This window comes from Aotus nancymaae, unplaced genomic scaffold (assembly GCF_030222135.1).
Source record: "Aotus nancymaae isolate 86718 unplaced genomic scaffold, 86718_ANA_hifiasm-v0.15.2.pri h1tg000028l, whole genome shotgun sequence".
Classification (NCBI taxonomy): Eukaryota; Metazoa; Chordata; class Mammalia; order Primates; family Aotidae; genus Aotus; species Aotus nancymaae.
The window spans coordinates 11,311,745-11,329,710 of record NW_026988441.1 but is presented as its reverse complement, the minus strand read 5'-3'; the positions used below and the strand labels follow the sequence as shown (position 1 = coordinate 11,329,710).

At 42.7% G+C, this 17,966-nt stretch overlaps 1 protein-coding gene across 1 annotated transcript in view; it reads left to right on the top strand.

The window, feature by feature from the left end:
• The window catches only part of LOC135276814 (pregnancy-specific beta-1-glycoprotein 7-like), a 40,543-nt gene that overhangs the window by 4,405 nt on the left and 18,172 nt on the right, over window positions 1-17,966 (top strand). Inside the window, exons 3-5 of the mRNA XM_064382123.1 lie at window positions 4,093-4,368; window positions 7,077-7,355; window positions 7,750-8,004. Coding sequence (XP_064238193.1) covers window positions 4,093-4,368; window positions 7,077-7,355; window positions 7,750-8,004 — 810 coding nt within the window. The remainder of the gene's footprint in view (window positions 1-4,092; window positions 4,369-7,076; window positions 7,356-7,749; window positions 8,005-17,966) is intronic.

The following is a 17,966-nucleotide window of genomic DNA, read 5'->3' as shown; positions in this document are numbered from 1 at the left end:
GCAGAATTCAGGCTGCTCCTATAATCTTAATCTCATGATCTTTCATCAGTTTTACAAAGGCAGTCCCTGGGCAATAAGGGAATTAGTTTCACGGAGGAACTATTATCACTCTTGCTTCAAAGTTAAAGCATAAACTAAATTCCGCCCATGGTTAGCCTGGCCTATGCCCAGGAATGAGTGAGGACAGCCAGCCTGAGGCTAGACACCGGATGGAGTCGGCCATCTAGTTTGCTCTCACTGTTGTCATCTTTGCACTGACTCACCGGGGTGTCACAGGCTGGACAAGCCTGCAGTCCCCAAACCCCATGGGCTCATTTCACCCATGTCACTCGTGATTACATCCGCAACCTGCTGTGGAGCTCACATTCTCCAGTCACTTCCTAGAGGCCTCTGGTTTCCTGTCAGGCACATAACAAGCTGGAGATTTGTCATTCAGTTCCACCAGCAAGTAAAACGCTGAACAAACTCAAAACTCAACAACTCTCCAAAATCCCTCAGAGATGTGAGGTCTCAGTGCCAACTGACCCACATATTGGAGAGAGTGACAGGCAAAGACAGATCAGCAACCGCATCTGAGCAGAAACCCCGGCACAGAAACCCCAGTGGGAACCAGTGCTGGGGACAGAGAACCCAGCTGACAAAGAATCAATGCAGACAAAGCCCAGAGGGAAACACTCGAGGGGATGGACCACTTTTGACAACAGGGGCACTTTTTGTGACTCTTAGCTTCTGGAGCTCTACCAGGCTTTTGCAGTGAATATTCACTAAAAATATCCTCATCCTTTCTGTGGGGGGAGGGTAAAGGAACAACCTGAAGATATGCCAGTGAATTCTATTCTTCTTAATAAGACCTGCCTTTAAGAGAAACTATTTTACCACAGCCTAATCAGCTAGGGTTTTGTCAGAGCCTAAATGGCCCGGAGGAGAGAAAATATTCCACTCCAAATTCCTCTAGCCATTATGTCTCACCTATAATGAGGACAAACCTGAGAGGCTTCAGGTTTTTGTGTTCTGGGCTGTGTCCTGGGCTGTGAATGTCACAAGTGCCCCTTGTGACATTAAAAGCCCAGGGGCACTTGTGATATTCACAGCCCAGGGCACAGACCTCATCCAGGACCACAGAACCCTTCCCTCTCCACTCAGTATCACATCACTGAATGCCTGCTCTCTCAAGTCCCTTTACCCACTACATCATGTCTGACTTTCCACAAATCATACAAGACAGACTATGACAAAAAATATATATATAAATATGTAAATATATATATATGCAATTTGAAAAGCAAGGATCAGAACAAAACATAGATGTGACAGATGTGTTGAAATTATCAGACTCGGAATTTTTTTTTTTTTTTTGAGATGGAGTTTTTGCTTTTGTTGCCCAGGCTGGAGTGCAGTGGCATGATCTCACCTCACTGCAACCTCTCCCTCCCAGGTTCAAGTGATTCGCCTGCCTCAGCCTCCTGAGTAGCTGGGATTACAGGCTCCCTCCACCATGCCTGGCTAATTTTGTATTTTTAGTAGAGATGCATTTCTCCATGTTGGTCAAGTTGGTCTCAAACTCCCAACCTCAGATGATCTGCCTGCCTAGGCCTCCCAAGTGCTGGGATTACAGGTGTGAGCCACTGCACACAGCCCACACTGGGAATTTAAAAGAAATGTGATTAAGGGTCATAATTTAAAAAGTAGACACCATGCAGGAACAGATGAATGATGTAAGCAGAGAGACGATTATTCTAAGAAAGAATCAACAGAAATGCTAGAGATAAAAACTACCGTTAGAGAAATGAAGAATGCCTTTGATGGGCTTACTGATAGACTGGACACAGCCGAGGAAAGAATCCCTAGCTGGAGGATGTGTCAATAGGAACATCCAAAACTGAAACAGGAAGTTCTAAAAGGGTGGAGAAAAAACAGCAGAACAACATATTCAACTACATGTTTAATATTTTGTATTGAAAATAGGATTTTTAAATTTTATCATTGTGGGTGAACTACAAAGTCTGTAACATACATGTAATGGGAATACCAGTGGTTTGGAGGAGCAGTTGGAGGTGGCCAGGTGGGTGCTATCTGATGGTTTTACTGTCTGTTCCACATACACCTGTTTCCTCATGAGGATGCCATTTTCATAAGTTGGGGTTCTTCATGTGGAGAGACACACGAGCCACTGGCATCTCACTTAGACTCTGCCTAATTAACATGAATTTAAACTCTAGTTGTGTTTCCTGAGGTTACGAGAAAATGAAGAAAGCATTTCACATACGTGTTGTGGGCTCCTCCCCATTTTTCCTAACTCTGCACAGAAATGAGAAGCAGGGAGCTCTTTCTATATTTACTAACATAACACACATCACTTCTCTTAATTTGGCATCATTCCTCCCTTTATGTAATTGACACACCTAAGACTCTCTCTCTCACCAGTTCTGTCTTTTGATTGGGATTCTCTACTTAGGGAGTGGCTCATTTCAACTCACCTTCGACTTCTTCCTTTGAGCATAGTGTGATCCTGCTGGAATTCACAACACACCTAAACCTTATTTTGCTATCAAGAGAAATACTACTGCCAGCAATTGATCTTAGATGTTTGGACTATCAATAAAAATTTCCACTTATGAAAAAATTTTCATGTTGCCACCAAATATTTTCTGTTACTAGAGTCAGAACATAACATGAGGTCTGAACTCCTGACAACTTTTTACATTATTACAAATTGAGCAGCCAAAATCTAAAAATCCAAAATCTGAAATGCCCGAAAATCCAACACTTCTGACCACTTCTGTGATGCAAAAAAGAAGCGCTCACTGGAGCATTTGGATTTAAACTTTTTCAGATTTTGGATGCTAAACCATTAAGTACACTGCAAATATTCCAAAATCAAACCAAGCTAGAAATCCAAAACACTTCTGGTTTTAGGCTTTCTGCATAAGGAATCCTTTATTCATATAAACTATAGGCATGAAGCTGTACAGCAGATCTCTAGAACCTCCTCATCCTGCATAACTGAAACTGCACACCCATTGAACAATGCCCTATTCTCCTGACCCCAGCTCCTGGCAACTACCATTCTATTCTCGGACTCACTCTGGAATCCACTGATGTGAGGTCCATAGAGTAGTCAAAATCCTGGAATCACAGAGTAGAATGTCTAATGAGACAAAGGATCTGCAAGACTTCTTCCCAAATTTTGGTCTCATGTCCAAACACATATGATCCATGAGGTGCAGATTTCCAGCAGTTCCTGCTCCCGCTTTCCACCAGTCAGTTCTGCATTTGCAGACATCCACATGTATTTCTAGAAAGATCCACATGGTCCTCACCTTCACTCTACAAGGGGAAAGAGAGTATCATGGACCCGGAACAGGGAACATGGTCTTGCTCCAAAGCTGCCAGCTCTTGCCTGTCCCCTTCACTCTTTCTAGGTCATTCCTTGGACTCTGCTCTATCTTTAGAGTCACTGGCTCAAGTCAGTCACTATGAAACCCCTGGGGGAAACTGCCCCACCTTGGGCCTCCACTGCCTGATGGCTGAACTGACCTCCAGGCTAGCCCCTGGCCTCCCCGTGTTACTTCTGCTGAAGTACCCAGTCCCAGGCCAGGCTGCCCAGTACCCACAGGGTACCCAAAGGACAATGGTAAGGTCCATCATCACCCATCTCTAGGACATCCTTGGAAAGGGAAGCTGCAGAGAAAACATACCAGGGGGAAAAGTAAAACTGAAACTGAAAAGATTCCAGCAGCTGCATGTTCCAGGTGAGGACCACAAGGTGGGCCAGGCAGGCAGCTGGAGAGGGAGGGATTCAGAGATGCACCAGGAGCTGTGACTCTTGGTCCTGTGTCTTTGCATGACCCAACAGAGCTGCTCCATTCATGCTGGAGAAAGTCTGTACTTCTCCCACATAAAGCAGGCAGCCTCACTATCTCTGAGCCCTCAGATTGCCATGCATCTGTCTTGTAACACACACACACCTGCCATGGGGTTTGAAGGACTTCAGTAGGCTAAGAGGTGGGAGATGCCAACTCTCACTGAAAAATGCCTTTGGAGGAATCAAAGGTGCCACACAGGGTAATCTTCTCTCTATTATCTGCACAGTGGAGACTCCCAAGCCCTCCATCGCCAGCAGCAACTCAAACCCCAAGGAGGCCGACACTGTGACCTTAACCTGTGAACCTGAGATTCGGGATGCAAGCTACCTGTGGTGGATAAATGGTCAGAGCCTCCCAATCAGTAGCAGGCTGCAGCTGTCCAGTAACAACAGAACCCTCATTCTATTCAGTGTCACGGAGAATGATGCAGGACCCTATGAATGTGAAGTGAAGAACCCAGTGAGTGCCAGCCGCAGTGATCCAGTCACCCTGAATGTCCTTCGTGAGTATTGTCTGTTCCTCTGTGGGCCCAGGCTTCCATCCCAGATACACATGGCCAGCGGCCAGGCCACTCAGGTCCAAGTACAGAGACCTTTACCCCTGGACATCGAAGCTGGCCATGATTTTCTGCCCTGGGCAAACCAGAGTAGGCCTAGCCTTAATCAACAAAGGGAAGAAAGGGGCTGCTCCTGTCACTGAGGCTCAGGGTCCACAGCTTGTGATGAAAGAAACAGGTGAGTGTCTCAGGCTCCAGATCAGTGAACACAGCAGGGGTTTGCCTGGGACTTCGGTACTGTGACTTGGTTCACAGGGTCACTGTGGCCCTTCCACAGACCAGGAGCTTCCCCTTCCCCCTGACAATATCACCTGTGGCTTTATTCTCTTTGCTCCAGATGGCCTGGATGCCCCTACCATTTCTTCTTCATACAACTATTACCATCCAGGGGAAATCCCCAAGGTCTCCTGCCTCACAGACTCTAACCCACTGGAAGAGCATTCTTGGCTGATTGATGGGAAGTTCCAGCAATCAGCACAAGTGTTCTTTATCCCCAAAATCACTAAGACATGGAGGGGTCTATAACTGTGTCATCCATAACTCAGACACTGGCAGAACACATCTCATAATCAAGAGGATGACAGTCCCTGGTAAGTGGATCCCTAGAGCACTGGCAATGTTTCCCAGTGAGGTCTATCTGGATAGCAGGAAACAGCCACCTGCCCTCTGCAAAGGGAGAGGGGACATCAAAAACCCATGACAGGGAATGTTTCTACTCCAAAGCCACCAGCTTTGGCCTGTCCACTGCACTCTTTCTAGATGATTCTCTAGACTATACACTAACAATGAGCAATCTGAAAGGAAATTAAGAATTTCAATTGACATTAACATCAAAAGGAATAAAATATTTTGAAATAATTTTAACCAGAAAGGTCAAAGGATTCTACTCTGAAAACTACAAAACATTGCTGAAAGAAATTAAAGATGACATCAATAAATGGAAAGACATTTCATTTGCATGGACTTGAAGACTCAATACTGTTAGGAAGACAGCACCACCCAAAGTGAGCTGCAGTTTCAGCCCAACCCCAACTAGAATCCCAGTAACAGTTTCTGCAGAATTAGAAACATCTGTCCTAAATCTGACCTGACAGGCTCTTATTAATGACTGCCACAACATAGACACTGAGAGAAAGAAGCAACCATGGGAAGGTGGAAAGTTCTAGTGACACAGAAAATAACAACCAGCCCTTCTCACATCTCAAAGCATTCAAAAATATACGAGTGTAGCAGGGCCAGTAGGGAATTCACCAAAGACTAATCACCAAGCTAGAAACGTGGTGAGGAACAAAAGAAGGCAGGAATATATCTGACTTGTCCACTCCCACTTTTGCCTACTAATCTGATGCTGAAAGGAAATGCTCACTGGAGTATTTCGGATTTTGAATCTTTCAGATTTGGGATGCAAATCAGTAAGTATATGGCAAATATTTCAGAATCAAAAAATGTCAGAAATATAAAACCCTTTTCATCCTAAGTCTTATGCATAGGAAATACTCAATCTGTGTGAACTACAGGCATCAAGCTGTAGAGCACATGTCTAGAACCTCCCCATCTCCCATAACTGAAACTGCACACCCATCAATAACTCCTCATTCTCCCCACTACCAGCTCCTGGCAACCAGCAGTCTCTCCTCTGATTCACTCTGGAATCCACTTATATGAGGTCCCTGGAGTAGTCAAACCCATGGAATTGGAGAGTAGAATGTCCAATGAAAGAAAATATTTGCAAAACTTCTTCCCAAATTTCTGTCTCATATCCATCAAACACTCATGGTCCGTGAGGACCAGACTTCCAGCAGTTCACGCTCCCCATTTCCACCAGTCAGCCCTGCATTTGCAAATATCCATGTTTATTGGTAGAAGGATTTCCATGGTCCTCACCTGCCCTCTGCAGAAGGAGAGGAAACTTCAAGAACCCGGGACAGGGAATATGGTTCTGCTCCAAAGCCACCAGCTCTTGCCTGTCCCCTTCACTCTTTCTAGGTCATTCCTTGGACTCTGCTCTATCTTTAGAGGTCACTGGCTCAAGTCAGGCACTATGAAACATCTGGGGAAAACTGCCCCACCTTGTGCCTCCACTGCCTGATGGCTGAACTGACCTCCAGGCTTGACTCTGGTCTCCCCTGGCTTATTTCTGCTGAAACATCCAGTCCCAGGCCAGGCTGCTCAGTACCTTCAGGGTTTCAGGACAATGGGAACTCCCATTGTTACTCATCTCTAGAATGTCCTTGGAAAGGGAAGCTGCAGAGAAAATACACCTAAGGGGGCAAAGTAGGATGGAATTTGGAAGAGACCCAGCAGTCGAACATTCCAGGTGAGGAACCCAAGGTGGGCCAGCCAGTCAGCTGATTAGGGAAGGACTGGGAGGGGCACCAGGGGCTGTGACTCCCACTCACATGTCTGTTCATGACCCAACACTGCTGCTCAATTCACACCTGAGAAAGCCTGTGCTTCCCTAAGACAGAGCTGGTGGCCTCACTGTCTTGGAGCACTTAGATCATCGTACATCTGTCTTGTGACACACATACCAGCCATTGGCTTTCAAGGACTTGGGTGGGCTTAGAGGTGGGAGACGCAACTCTGATTGAAAGACACCTGTGGAGGAATCAAAGATGCCACACAGGGCAATCTTCTCTCTGTTATCTCCACAGCGCAGCTGCCCAAAGCCTCCATCACCAGCAACAAATTCAATGCCGTGGAATATGACGATGAGGTAACCTTAACCTGTGTACCTGAAGTTGGACATGCCACCTACCTGTGGTGGGTTAATGGTCAGAGCCTCCCGTTCAGTCCCAGGATGCAATGGTCTGATGACAACAGGACCCTCACTCTACACAGTGTCACAAGAAATGACACAGGATCCTATCAATGTGGAATACAGACTTCAATGGGTGCCATTCGCAGTGACCCAGTCACCCTAAATATCCTCTGTGAGTATCTTTCGTTCCTCTGTGGGCCAGGCCACCAGCTCAAATCCAAACAGCCAGAGGCCAGGACTCTCAGTCTCTCTCAGGTTCAAGTACGACACCTTTACTTCTGGACACCCGAGCTGGCCATGACTTCTTGCCCTGGGAAATCTGGGTGGGCACAGTCTTGACCAAGAATATAGGGGGAGGGATGCTTGTCATGGGAGACTTGGGGTCCACAGCTTGTGATGGGAGAAATAGGTGAATACTTCAGACTTTGGCTCAGTGAACACAGAGGGGGTTTGGCTGGGACTTCAGGGTGTGTCTTAGCTCAGAGGAACAGTGTATCCCTTTAACTGACCAGGACCATCCCCTTCCCTTGGAGGAGGTTACCTGTGGCTTTATTCTTTTGCTCCAGATGGTCCAGACGTCCCCAGGATTTCTCCTTCAGATACCCTTTACCGTCGAGGAAGAAACCTCCACCTCTCCTGCTTCGCAGACTCTAACCCACCGGCAGACTATGTTTGGATGGTTAATAGGACATTTCTGCCACCAGGAAAAGAGGTCCTTCTCCCCGAAATCACTACAAAGAATAGCGGGCGCTATGGTTGTTTTGCTCATAACTTAGTCACTGGCAAGAGAAGCTTCGCATTCAAGAGGATCAAAGTCGTTGGTAAGTGAATCCCAGCATCATTGGCAGTAGGTTTTTAGATGGAGTCTATCTGGCTTTCAGAGAAAGTCAGGAAAACATTTTATTCCCAGGCCATGTTCCATAGGCACAAACAAATCCTAAATCCTCCTCCTGAACCCTCCCAATTGGTCTCTACAGATTCTGTTTTCCTTGTTTTCCTGATTTCTCATGACTGATCTTGTGTCCGGCCTGAGCAATGTAGGGAGGGGGCTTTGTCAGGCCTGAGCCCTATGCGGTGGAAGAGGCTTCACAGAGGGACAAGAAGGAGAGGCCTCAAGATCAGTTGCTTCTCGTTGTCACCAACACATCCCTTTCTGTCACGTCTTTGTTTTCTTTTACCTACTGCATGAGCTTCAAGAAACATCTGAGGCTTTGAAACAAGCTCACGCTTTTCCCCCAGATGAGAGGAGGAAGCTCCTTGGATGAGGGAGGAGCCGCTCAGACTCTGCTCCCTGCTCTGCCTCAGGCTCCTCTGTGACTGGCCCTGCCTGACTGCACCTGGGGTGGGACCAGTGTGTGTGGAGAAAGAGCCCTGGTGGCCTGTCCTGAATTTGGCTAAATTGAGTTGCCAGTTGAAGCCAAGTGTCCCCTGGGTCAGCCTGCAGGGAAATAAGCAGATGGGAAGCCTCAGAGAAGACTCCTGAGCTGTGTCCTGTCTCTGACCTCAGTGGCTGTATGAGGCTGTGGGCACAGCACATGGGACACAGCACAGAGGACAGTGAGTGACGTACAGATGGAGACATTCACAGATTCACCCATGGGGACTCTGCATGGCAGGAAAGAGATACATATATATATATAGAGACTTTATATATACATAGTCTATATAAAGCATATAGTATATAAGTATATATGTCTGTAAGTCTGTATATATATGTCTTTGTAGACATATATATATACTGTATACTATATATTGTATATATATAGTATAATTACTATACTATAAAGATGCAACCACAAAGAGGTGAAATATTCTAATTGTATAGAAAAAAGCAATGGCCCTTTCTGACATCCCAAAGCCTTCAAAAATATCTGAGTACAGCATGGCCAGTATGGATTTGATGGAAGACTCACTGCCAATCTAGAAACATAGTGAGAGGAATTTTTAAAAACTGAAACTGCAGGAATATAGTTGGCTAATCACTGCCCAGCACCCTTTCCACAAGAATTATGTATTCCTTGAAGGAACAATTAGAGACTACTTCATGCTGCATGCTGGTTCTTGGGGCACCTGATGGTAAAATAACATCACTTTCATATATTTTTTCTTTTTCTTTTTATTTGTTGAGATGGAGTCTTGCTCTGTCACCCATGCTGGAGTGCACTGGCATGATCTTGGCTCACTGCAACCTCCACCTCCCAGGTTCAAGCTATTCCCCTGACTCAGCCTCCTGAGTAGCTGGGTCTACAGGTGCATGTCACCACGCCCAGCTAATTTTTGTATTGTTCGTAGAGATGGGCTTTCACCATCTTGGCCAGGCCATAACTGAGACATGAGTACTGATTGACTTCTTGTCTCCAGTCTTTGAAATGTTCCCTGCATATGACTGCCTCATTACCTTCCTGAAATCTAGTGAATTCACCTAATCCAGAATCCTCAGGGTTCTACTCTAGCCTATTTGATATGTTCACATTTCTGCTTTTTAATAATCCTTCTCACTTCCTTTACCTTTATTCCCTAGTGTAAGTTTTCCATCCTAATAGAACTGTCTTCCTCCACATCCCTGCCCCTCCACCCCACATATACATAGAATTCATACTTTCAATGCTATGCCTAAAATCAGGGTGATCCCAGCTCCACCATCTGCCCTTCAGGTTTACTCACACCCTCATCACAAGTAAACTCTGACCTCATGGAGAACAGAGACTCTAGCATTAATGTGTGAACCTGAGATTCAGGACACAACCTACCTGTGATGGAGACTTTTTCCCTGATGACCAATTCATGTGTTTATGAAAGATACAGAAATGAAGAAGGCAAGGTCCCTTCCCCAGGAAACATAAAGCCTAAGACAGGAGATAAGACCTGAAAATAATCATGATACCATAATACAAAGAACTGAGGCCAGGCATGGTGGCTCACACCTGAAACCCCAGCACTTTGGGAGGCTGAGGCAGGCAGATCATCTGGTGTCAGGAGTTCGAGACCAGCCTGGGCAACATGGTGAAACCCCATCTCTACTAAAAATATATAAATTATCTGGGTGTGTTGGTGGGTGCCTATAATCCCAGCTACTCAGGAGGCTGAGGCAGGAGAATTGCATGAGCCCAGGAGGCAGAGGTTGCGGTGAACTGAGATCATGCCACTGCACTCCAGCATGGGCAACAGAGCAAGCAAGACTCTGTTTCAAAAAAAAAAAAGAGGAAAGAAAGAAAGAAATGAAAGCCACAAGAAATCAGAGAATTCTGAAATATAGCTACACATTGGAATCACTGGGAAACATTTTTATAAGTGGATGCTCTAGCCCCATCCATAAATTGTGATTTAATGACCATTAAATCAAACAGATTATAGAGTGGGACCCAGGCACTGGTAATTTTTAAGTCTTCTGAGATGCTACTAACATGTAACTAGAATAGAGAACCCCTGTTCTAATAGGTAGAATTCAGACCTACATCAATGATTTTTAGCTAGAAATATCGGAATTACCTAGGGAACTTTTTCAACATACAGAAACCTATACTTTGTTGGCCCTACTCATTAATGGGCTACACAAAAACTAAGTAATCCATCTGAGAAACAGAAGGTAAATGGAAAACCCACCTCATTTGATATGTTAAATTATATGGAAAGCATTGTCAAATGATAAGTAATACGCGATGCTAAACTGTCTCTAATTTATATTTATGGGTGTGTTACTGAGGGTTCCAAAATTATGAGTCCTAGAAATCTATTATCAGTCATAATGTCATATGCCACAGTAGTACCTAAGTTTCTGTGTGGGCCATGTCTTTATCATAATGAACTCTAATCAGGTTTCTAACCATAGTCATTTTCAATCTTGGTCATTCACAGACAGCTGTTTTGACTTCTTCTCAAAGCAGTTGCAATCAGCTACAGTCCAAAGTTGCTTCTTCTTCAAAAAGATTTATAAAAAAGACTCTGACAAGTACTCTTGAATATAAGTTTCTGATAACTTTAAGATCATACCTCTGGACATTCTAAGAAGTTTTAGAATTTTAATAAACAGGTTGACATTTAAATGAAATTGCCAACCAAGAATAAGCAGGAAAAAAATCAATTTCATTGGACTAAATAATAATAATGAGGATAATATTTTTAAGATTTTTTTTATTTGGAAATTTGCCGATCCTTTAAATGTTTTGTTTTCCAGATTTATGACTTTTTTCTCTTTTAAGCAATCTACAGCTTACAGCCATTTGGTAAAGTACACTTTTGTGAACAAAAACAGAAATATTTATTTGTGCTCCTTACCTGACTGCCCCAGGAATGGGGAACTATTCATGAGTATTTATATGTTTATGGTAACACAGTTATTTGCACAAGTTCAGTAAGATTCTGCCCTTTCTATAACAGGACACATTTGAAACAACTGGTTATGTTACCAAGGCTTTGACTGGGATGTTATATTTGAGAATATACACAGAATGAGTCCACAGGTACTGCAGGCAAATTCTGAAGTTAGCCTTGGTTTTCTTTTATAGTCTCAAAAGGTTTTTTTTTTTTTTTAAGTTTAATGTGAAGTTTCTTAGGAAAACTTCTAGCAAAGCAAACTTTAAAAAGAGCCTCCGTGGTTCATCGCTACTCTTGCTGCACTTATTTGAAGAATCAGGCCAAGTTTGATGAAACTCAACTTACTTTGCAAACAAATTTGTCCCACTGGGAATTATCTTTGGTAAAAATAGAGACTCCTATAGAGAGAAAAAAATATGATGAAAAGAAAGACTATAGTGCACCTGTGATGAGATTGCAGTTCTGCTCATTAAGTTTTTATTATCCACCCGTAGACTGAACTGGACCGTGGATTCTTCTAGCTACTTCAATCCAAAGCTCTCCCATGGAATTACTAAGAACAAGAGCTGCTCTGTTCCTGAAGCCCTATAAACTGGAGGTGGACAACTCAATGTAAATTTCAAGAGATATCCCTCATGCCTGAGTTGTGAGCCACTTAGAGACTTCACTGAATTGTTCAACTCACCATGACGAGAGACCCTCAAACTGCAGACCAGGACAAGAGTTGACAACTTCACACTGTGGACAGCTTTTTCAAAGATGTCAGAACAAGACTCCTCTCATGATGAAACTTTCACCCCTCTTAATTTGTTCTTGCTTATGCCTGCCTCCTTCACTTGGCAGGATAATGCTGTCATTAGAAATTCACCCACCGTTCTGGTATTATACTGCCCAGGGGGAGCTGCCCGAAACAATGCCTCACAAATAAAAGTCAATTAGATGTATAACTAAATTAGTTGTAACTTTGCTTTATGATGCATGTTCACAGCCAGTGATGGCCAGTGAAGTCTCTCAGGCTGCATCTTTCTCACCCTGACCCTCCTGCCTCTCACTTTTACTTATATGGATGCTTCTGATTTCACTGGGCCACCCCAGATTATCCAGAATACCCTCAAGATACTTAACTTCATTACCACTGCAAAGCCTTTTTACCAAGAAAGGTAGATGCACGTGTCAGGGGTTAGAATGTGGACACTTTTAGAGGCCATTGTTCTGCCTAACACTGGTAACCTTCTTTTGTAAAATGTATTTATTATACTTTATGTTCTGGGGTACATGTGCAGATCATGCAGGTTTGTTACATAGGTATACACATGCCATGGTGGTGGTTTGCTGCATCCATTGCCCTGTCATCTACATTAGGTATTTCTCCTAATGCTATCCCTCCCCAATCCCCCAACCTCCTACTATTCCTCCCCTAGATCCCCACCCACCAGGCCCCAGTGTGTGATGTTCCCCTCCCTGTGTCCATGTGTTCTCATTGTTCAACACCTACTTATGAGTGAGAACATGTGGTGTTTGCTTTTCTGTTCTTGTGTCAGTTTGTTGAGAATTATGGTTTCCAGTTTCATCCATGTTCCTGCAGAGGACATGAACTCAACCTTTTTTATGGCTGCATAGTATTCCATGATGTATATGTGCCACATTTTCTTTATCCAGTCTATCACTGATGGGCATTTGGGTTGGTTCCAGGTCTTTGCTGTTGTGAACAGTGCTGCAATAAATACATGTGCTAACACAGGTAACTTTCATAAACTTCACCCACAACACACATTTGTTTTGTATAGTTTAAAACAAAGATGAAAACAGTCCTTTCCCAAAACAAACCTCCTTCTTGCCTGGGAACTAGACTGCCTTTGTAGGACTAACAAATTAGCCACAAGATTAGAAATTATGGTTCAAGAGTCATGCACTTCAAGGCTACAAGATTCTGACCCTCCCTAAACTGCTCCTAACATCAGTGTTTGAGATACGCTGTGGATCCAGCACTTCATGGATCAGCTGGCACCACCCAGATTGATAAACTGTGTCATCTGATCTCATGACCCAACACTGAGGAGCTGACTCAGCACAAAAGGACAGCTTCAACTTCCTATGATTTCATCTCCCACCTTACCAATCAGCACTCATACTATATCAGCTAATACTAAAGTTACTTAGATATACAATTTGAATGAACTCCATGGTCTAAGTCAAGATGCCTATGATAACCCATCAGTTTTCAGTGCTATGCACATAATTTGAAGAATGACTGGGATTCAAGAGGATATAAGCCTAATAGTAACTAGGGATGGACTCATGGAGAACCAGGATGGCCACCTTGTCCTTCCTAAGTCCTTAAGGCTTTTATCATTGCAAAATCTGAATTCCATAACTCATCATGGAAATGAAAAATATTAAATGGAATATATTGGTGTGGTGACATCAATTGCTTAAAGAGTTTATAACCAATGTTTGGCCCCATATTCCTGAGAAAACAATCAAAGCTTCAGGTACTCCTCATCACCTGGTGCTACATTTAAACATTTTTAAATGAGATTTCATTCAATTGTTATTTTCAATGCATGTTTTCTCACTCTGGTTGTATAAAAGTTCTCCCACGCAAGGAGGCTCATGTTACCACACTAAGTTATTATGTTACAGTGTATTTTCACCAGGTAAAGGTTTCTATGGTTCACTAAATATAATCAACTTTTGCACATCTAGAACCTAAAGATTGGATCTTCTAAGAATAACAGAGAAACACTGTCCTTGCCATCCGGATTGCAGCAAAACGTTGGAACCTTGAACTTTGGTTTCATAACATGACAACTGTGAAGGGCCCCTCCACACGCTTGGAAACATACACCCATTGGAACCCTTAAGGTAAAGCTAACCAGGGAAGTCTCTCCCCAGAAGAAGCTGGCATCCTTGATGTGAAAAGTTTTCCAAGATCACGGATCAAGACTTCTACAATCATGAAACTGTTATCTTTGAATATTTTTTTCTTTTTTAGGCCTCTATAAACAACAGAAATGAAAAGCAGGTCTGTTGTGTGCACGTATGGGGTACACTTTTATTTGTGAAGGATTTTACAGCCAGCCTTATACATAGATAACCTTATGTTTTGATAGATAAAAGATAAAGGCCCAATGTAGGTGAGAAACCTTAATGGTATGTACGTTGCCTCATACCCAGTCAGAATCAGAACATTAATTCACTCCTCTTAACCTACATTATGAGTTTGAAACATTGCCAGGAGGCCTTCACTTTTCTATAATAGAAGGGCATTATGTGTTATGACCTTTTTATGTGGTTTGAAATACATTAAGCAATGATTAGAAATGTGTCTTTCATAATAAGCTCTATAGCAGATTCTACTGTAAAGGCTGTGGTTACACAACAGGTTTTAAATTCTCATGTGAAAGTTATGCTAAATAAGGGAATTGGCTAAACAGAAAAGTATCTGTGCAGCTGCTGGCACTTACGGCCTATGGAGAAAACATCAGGTATTACAGAGATTTAGTTGTAGAAGATTAACAAAAAGGTTGCTTAGTCAAGTGAGTAAGCTCTTTACCCAGCTTATTCTTTGATGTCTTTAATTTTAAGTGATTTGGTTTATGGGGACCCTGGGCAAAAAGCATACTCTAAACTCTTGATATTATCCTCCTGATAGTCATAGTAATAGTCTCCCTGGTGCACTGTATTTTCTCAAAGCTGTTAAATGTTTGCATGCAGTCATCTCTAGAATGTCAAATGATTCCTCTTCAACCAGAATGACACAAGCTGAAAGAAAGGTGCAATCCTGAGGACACCAAAACCTATGAATGATATGTTGAGACCAGAAACCCAAAGTGATGGTAACTGAGAATGGCCCTGAGACCGTACGTTTTGGTCACACTCTCACCTAAGTGAGAACCTGACCCAAAAGGAGAACTTTTAAAAACAAAATTATGGGAGGACATTGTATTGGACTGAGCTCATGCACTAAACCCTGATAGACCAAACCTAACAAAATGGAGTTGCTCACGCTAAACACCACATCATCAAAGTAAGACTTTAAAGAAACACATGGATATTAGACCAGAACAGAACAGGTTTTGTTTTTCTCCTGTAAACAGAAAGTTCCAGCATAAGGAGGCACCTTCTACTTAGCCCTTCTTCCTACCTTTGGAAAACTCACTGTTCTACTGTTTTCCCAGTGGGCTTCAAAACCAATTAAGCACATTTATGATGGTGACAGTGATATCAGGACTAAAGTTGTGGTCAATCTCTCAAAATGGAGAAATTGACCCAAAGGGATGAATTGTTAAAGCAAACTAAATATGGCCTGAAAAGGACTCTGTACTTCTCTATGGGAGTCCTTGTAGATGAACTGCAACCTAATTTAATAGGTAGACAAGATTAAACACCTACTTAGGTGTATGCACCTGTAACAACTGCTAAGTCTCGGCCAACCTCAGCAGCCATACTTCAACAAGTTATACACTGCTGATTGTCCAAACTGTGTTCAGATAAGGCAAACCCTGAGCTTAACTAATCCAGCTGTTTCTGTACCTCAATTCCAATATCTGCACATCACTTTACTTTTTTTGTCTATAAATTTGTTCTGACCATGAGGCACTTCTAGTCACTGAATCTGCTGTGATTCGGGGGCTGCCTGATTTGTGAGTCATTCATTGCTCAATTAAACTCCTTTAAATTTAATTTGACCAAAGTTTTTCTTTTCACACAGTAGAGATGAACACAGAGATATTGCATGTGTGTTCAGAGAGAAGATGGTTTTTATAGGAACATACGACAGCTGAAATTATAGGAGAGTCACCTTAAAATGTACATTGTGTAGATGGTTCTCACCATTCCCCTAAGAGATGCATTGTAAAATATGATATTAGTGATGATTATAGAAGAATAAAACATGCATGACATTACCGATACTGTTTTTCTAAAAATAATTTTAACAGAATGGGGTGTTCCCTCCCATGTTCCCAGGCTGGGCCTCTGAACAAAATTCTCCCTCTGCAGTGACAACATCTGAGGAAATGACATGGACTCAGCCTGATATGCAGCCATTCTTGTCTACCTTGCCCCTGCTATAAAACAGCACCAGCTCAGGGCCCAAATCTTTAGCTGTGGAGCTGAGAGAGGACATGGGATACCCAAGGCCTCTTATCATGTTCCAGTCTACCGCAATGGGTACCAGAGTGGTCCATTTACTTCTGAGGACACCCACATGCTGAACCCTAGCTTCTAAGGGTCAGACCTTCCTGGTTTCTCTGGGTCCCAGCTGCTTTAACCCTGCTGAGATATCCTCCTCCCCATGGGGGTCACTGCTTTGCCAGGCACCTCCTCAAGCTCCAGCCGACAGGTCAGCTAAGACCCAGACCTCAGAGGATTAACAAAGATTTTAACATCTACTATGTCCAACAGAGATTAGAGCTGTATAACAAAATAAAGAAGCATAAATACATATGGCTCTCGCAACAATATCATGTCCCAAAACAATGTCCTCTTTGCCCCTCACTGTCCCTCCGCACATGGGCAAGTGCTTCCAGGGTCTCTCAATTCTTTCCCAGGAGGCAATGCACATGGTAACACAGTGCCTCAGCAAAGGAAATGGGGATTATTTATCTATTTAGATTAAGTTCCTAAAAAGGTCTCTATACAACCGAATTCCACTTCCCTGGGAAGAAACAGAAAGGGCTTCCCCAGTTGTGAACCACCGCTTTTCAAAAAAGCATCTTTGAACAGCCAAAACAATCTTGCCAGGATAAATTTAAGAACTTTCACTTTCTTATTCAAAATCAGATTCTAAAACAATACAATTATGAAAACAGTGTGCTGCTGGTGTAAGAATACACATAGGGATCAATGGGACAAAATTTAAAGTCCAGAAATAAACCCTCTCATTTATGGTCAATTGCTCTTTGACAAGGGTGTCAAGATAATTTAATGAAGGAAGAATAATCTTTTCAAACAATGTTGCAGAAAAATCTCAATAAACACATTAAAAACAATGAACTTAGGAATCTTTACTTCCCACCTTATCAAGCAATTATCTAAAAACAGATCAGTGAGTTAAATATAAGAGGTATAACCAAAAATCAAAATCTTAGAAACAGACATGGGGTAAATCTTGATGACCTCAAATGTGCAATGGATTCTTAGATATGACATGAAAGCATGATATGCAAGGAAAAATAGATACACTGGGCTTTATCAAGATGTAAGAATTCTGTGCATCAAAGCAAATTGTCAAGAAAAAGACCAGACACAGAATGGGAGAAAAACATTGCAAATCACATATGTAAGGGTTTTATGTCCAGAATATATAAAGAATAGCCATAACTCAATATAAAAATGAAAAACCACCCAATGTATAAATGGACAAAGGACTCAAATAGACATTTCTTCAAAGAAGATATACAAATTGTTTATAAGGACATGAAAAGACACTCAACATCAATAGTTATTAGGAAAATGCAAAGTC